Below are 4,964 nucleotides of genomic sequence, written 5' to 3' on the forward strand. Positions count from 1 at the left end.
CCTGCCCGCACTGGCCCCTCTCCCCAACCTCCGCACGCCCCTGGCCTTCCCCCTGGGAGACGAGTCCCGCTCCCACAGCGCGCGCTCAGGTTGGGAAGGTCCTGCCTTTGCTCCGTGGTACCCCCGGCGGCCCTTGCTAAGGAGCACAGAGCAGCGCTGGGCAAGGTCCCTCCCCACAGGCCCTCCCGGCCCTGTACTCCCTTCTCTCCGTCCCCCATGCTAACTGGGCCCCACAGTTAGAGCTCCGGTGTCCACTTGCTGCTTGGTTACAGGTGTGCACTTTATGGAAAACCTCCCTAAAAGCGACCATTGGCACAACGCCTTCTTTTACATAATGTTTACCTCCGCCTTATTGACACTGTTACCGACACAATCCCGGGGTTCGAGTATCAGTTCAATAGCGCCTGAGTGGGCGCAGGGCTCTGCAATAGGAATCCAGGAGCTAAGGCACAAGCAGATCTTTATTCAGCTCCTATTCGGGGACTAAGATGTGAGCACCTTAATGAAGAGGTGCCTCCTATATGAATCCTTGCCCCCCAAAAGGGTCATCTGTGAAACTCTGTGCATAGAATTCTCCTTCCTAGAGCTCTTCAAAAGTTCCCGGACATTCTGAACACATTTAAATCCCTGACATCTGGAACAGCTACTAGCAAAAGAAGATATTGACATGTTATCTGAAATACCATCACGATGAAATGAATTAAAGTACAAATTTTCTTTTATTTTTAAAACTTTGTTTTATTGTTTAAATCAAGATTTGGGGTGTTTATTCCCTCCCTTCCCTCTGGCCGTACCTAGAAATATCTCTGAGCTTTCTTTTTGGCTTTGGTTGCCACCTGCAAAACTCAGATGCCAGCTATTTTCCAACTAGACTTCTGCAGAGTTCCTGCCTTCTTTACATCCAGAAAGCACCACACAGAGCATGGCTAGTGTAATATTTCCAGAGAAGTTTTCTCTATTTTAATACTTTCAATTAAATACCAAATAAATATCTTCTGAGCACCTTACCCTGTCAGTCTCAACTTGTTAGGGCTCCATATTCTCTTTCTACAGCTGTCGTCTTCACCAGCCAAGATGCAGCAACACGAGCCAAATCACGGTTGTCCCCAAGCACACCAGGCCTTAGGCACCTTCTTGCTTTTGCTCACAATTTCTTCCACGGGAGGGAGCTTTTCTCCATCTACATGTTTCTATTCCTTTCAAATGCTAATTCGAATGCCATTTCGGTCGTGTTAAATCCTTCATCAATCCTACTGCGTTTATGAGCATTACTTTATTATCATTATTTTTTAGAAATAACTTGTTATTAATGACTTTGGCAAGAGTTTTGATTTTTATGAGGCTTATTAGATGACTTTGGGTAGCGTTTTAAAATTTGTGTGTAGGTGTGTCTTTGTGTGTGGTCTCTGCAAATAAAATATGTGTTTACCTCTAGCAGGGGCTAGGGTTGAAAGGAGATTTAGTTTTCATTAAACTTTTTCCACGCCTTGTGAGATTTACAACATTCTCTATTTCTTTTTCATTGAGTAAATACGAACTTACATGGTTTCTTGTTGTCTAATAATAATAAACACTTTTCTGATTACAAAGTAGTAAATAATTTTTGGAAGTTGACATGTACAGATTTAGGAATAACATTATTTCTCACCAGGCACTAATAGGTAGGGTTTTTAATCCATTGAATGTTTTTACTGATCTCTGCCTAGTTTTTATATATTCTTTAAAGCACATTTCACAAAATTGGTATCACATTAAATAAAATATGCTTATTTTAATTAACTTTATAATTTTGAGCATTTTTTGTTATTAAGCCCCTTATTCTCGTTATTAAGCATGTTATTTTAATTGTATCCTGTTAATGTAAAATACATTTTTCTTACCTCCTACTTTTAATATTTTGATTAGTTGTGGTTTTGCTATTTTAAATAATGCCATAATGAACATACTTTATATAAAGCTTTGATTATGTCTCACATTAACAAAGTGTATTTGTATTTCATGTAGTTATAATGAGGTTGGACATATTGCTATGTTCACAAGGCCTGTTTGAGGTGTAGTGTATCCCTGACACACCTAGTCGGGAGAAATGCTGAATGAGGGCATCTAAATGGTCTCAGCATATCTTCCCAAACAGGTAAAGCTCCAGATGGCCCTGGAACTTGTGAGGAAAGAGATGGAGGAGGCCTTGACGCAGGAGGCCAACGTGGGGAAGAAAACTGTCATTTGGAAGGTATGAGAATGTTGTGACTTCAGAAGCCTTGCATGTTTGAAGGATACAAATTTGGGCCATTAAATTATTCTTCCCTGCTCCGCACTCTTGTTACGGCTGTGCCCTTCTTATCTCTAACCCCCACCTGAATCATAAACAGCTTTGCCCATCTGGCTCTCACTGTATCTCACTGCTGCATCCCTGGAACCTGGAGCAGAGTCCGATTCTACCACTACGAGTTTGAAGATTGCATTTGCTGGATGAATGAATAATAAACATTTCATAGCATTGATATAGATGAAACACAGCTAGAAGAGATCCATCATACATAGAGCAGGATCATTTGGACATTCAGCCTCCTTTTTTAAATTTGAATTTTTTATTGTTGACACTATTGCAGATGCCCCCCACTCCTTCCTTCCCCGTTGCCCACCTCCACCCAGCCCGCCGTGTCCCCTTCCCTTGGCCTTCACCACACTAGTGTCTGTGTCCATGGCTATACTTATATGGTATGTTCTTTAGCTAATCCCTTCACCGTCTTTATCCAGTTCCTCCCAACCCCTCCCCTCTGACATTTGTCAGTTGAATGTATCCATGCTTCCGGTTCTATTTTGTTCGTCAGTTTATTTTGTTCATTAGATTTCACATATAAGTGAGATCATATGGTATTTGACTTTCTGTGATTGGCTTATTTCGCTTAGCATAATACTTTCCAGGTTGAGCCATGCTTCTTTTTTACAGCTCTTTTAATCCACTCATCTGCTGATGGGAACTTGGGCTATTTCCAGATCTTGGCTATTGTAAATAATGCTGCCATGAACATAGGTGCATACATTCTTTCTGATGGGTGTTTCAGGATTCTTAGGATATTCCCAGAGGTGGGATCACTGGGTCAAATGGCAGTTCTATTTTAAATTTTTTGAGGAGACTCCATACTGTTTTCCATAGTGGCTTCACCAGTCCATACTCCCACCTACAGTGTCCTATGGTTCCCTTTTCTCCATATCCTTACCAGGACTTGTTTGCTGATGTATTGAGAGTTGACATTCTAAAAGGTATGAGGTGATACATTGAAGTTTTTATTTGCATCTCTCTCTGATGATTAGTGATGTTGAGCATTTCTTTTTCATATGTCTATTTGCCATCTGTATGTCCTCTTTAGAGAAGTTTCTATTCAGATCCTTTGCTCATTTTTAAAATTGGATTGTTTGTCTTCCAGTGTTGATTTGTATAAGTTCTTTATATATTTTGGAGATTAACGCCTTAGATATATCATTGGCAAATATGTTCTCCCATATAGTGGGTTCTCTTTTCATTTTGTTGATGGTTTCTTTTACTGTGGGGAAGCTTTTTAGTTATTTTGTAGTCCCATTTGTTTATTTTTTCCTGAGTTTTCCTTGTTCTCAGAGACATATCAGCAAATATATTGCTGCAAGAGATGTCTGAGATTTTACTGCCTATGTTTTCTACTAGGATCTTATGGTTCATGACTTACATTGAAATCTTTTATCCATTTGGAGTTTATTCTGGTGTATGGTATAAGTTAGTGGTCTAGTTTCTTCCTTCCTTCCTTCTTTCCTTCCTTCCTTCCTTCCTTCCTTCCTTCCTTCCTTCCATCCTTTCTTTCTTCCTTCCCTCCCTCCCTCCCTCCCTCCCTCTCTCCCTCCCTCTCTCCCTAAATGTGACCATTAAAGCATGGGTGTATTTCTGGGATCTGTCCTGTTCCATTGATCTATATGCCTGTTCTTATGCCAGTACCAGGCTGTTTTGATTAAAATGGCCTTGTAGCATAGTTTGCAATTTGGTATTGTGATACCTCCAACTTTTTTCTTTTTCTTTTTTTTTTATTTAATTCTTTATTGTTCAGATTATTACATTTGTTCCTCGTTTTTCCCCCCATAATTCCCCTCCTCCCAGTTCCTGCCCCACCCTCCGCCCTCACTCCCCACCCACTGTCCTCATCCATAGGTGCACGATTTTTGTCCAGTCTCTTTCCGCATCTCCCACACCCCTTTCCCCCCCAAGAATAGTCAGTCCATTCCCTTTCTATGTCCCTGATTCTATTATGATCACCAGATTATTTATTCACTTGATTCTTAGATTCACTTGTTGATAGATGCATGTTTGTTGTTCATAATTTGTATCTTTACCTTTTTCTTCTTCTTCCTCTTCTTAAAAAATACCCTTCAGCATTTCATATAATACTGGTTTGGTGTTGATAAACTCCTTTAGCTTTTTCTTATCTGTGAAGCTCTTTATCTGACCATCAATTCTAAATTATCGCTTTTCTGGGTAGAGGAATTTTGGTTGTAACATCTTGCTATTCATCACTTTGAATATTTCTTGCCACTCCCTCTGGCCTGAAAAGTTTCTGTTGAGAAGTCAGCTGACAGTCTCATGGGAGCTCCCTTGTAGGTAACTAACTGCTTTTTTCTTGCTGCTTTTAAGATTCTCTCTTTCTCTTTAACCCTTGCCATTTTAATTATGATGTGGCTTGGTGTGGGCCTCTTTGGGTTCCTTTTGTCTGGGATTCTCTGCACTTCCTGGACTTGTAAGTCTATTTGTTTCACCAGGTAGGTGAAAAAAGTTTTCTGTCACTATTTTTTCAAATATGTTTTCAATATCTTGCTCTCTCTCTTCTTCTGGCACCCCCAAAATGTTGGTACTTTTGAAGTTGTCTCAGAGGCTCCTTACACTATCTTCATATTTTTGGATCCTTTTTTCTTTTTCTTTTTACAGTTGGGTGTTTTTTGCT

General features: G+C 40.2%; 1 protein-coding gene across 1 annotated transcript in view; it reads left to right on the top strand.

The window, feature by feature from the left end:
* Positions 1-2,096: 2,096 nt before the first annotated feature.
* The window catches only part of TRIM58 (tripartite motif containing 58), a 16,542-nt gene continuing 13,674 nt past the window's right edge, over positions 2,097-4,964 (top strand). The window contains exon 1 of the mRNA XM_006775373.2: positions 2,097-2,230. Coding sequence (XP_006775436.2) covers positions 2,108-2,230 — 123 coding nt within the window. The 5' untranslated portion in view covers positions 2,097-2,107. The remainder of the gene's footprint in view (positions 2,231-4,964) is intronic.

Source organism: Myotis davidii, unplaced genomic scaffold (genome assembly GCF_000327345.1).
Source record: "Myotis davidii unplaced genomic scaffold, ASM32734v1 scaffold648, whole genome shotgun sequence".
NCBI lineage: Eukaryota > Metazoa > Chordata > Mammalia > Chiroptera > Vespertilionidae > Myotis > Myotis davidii.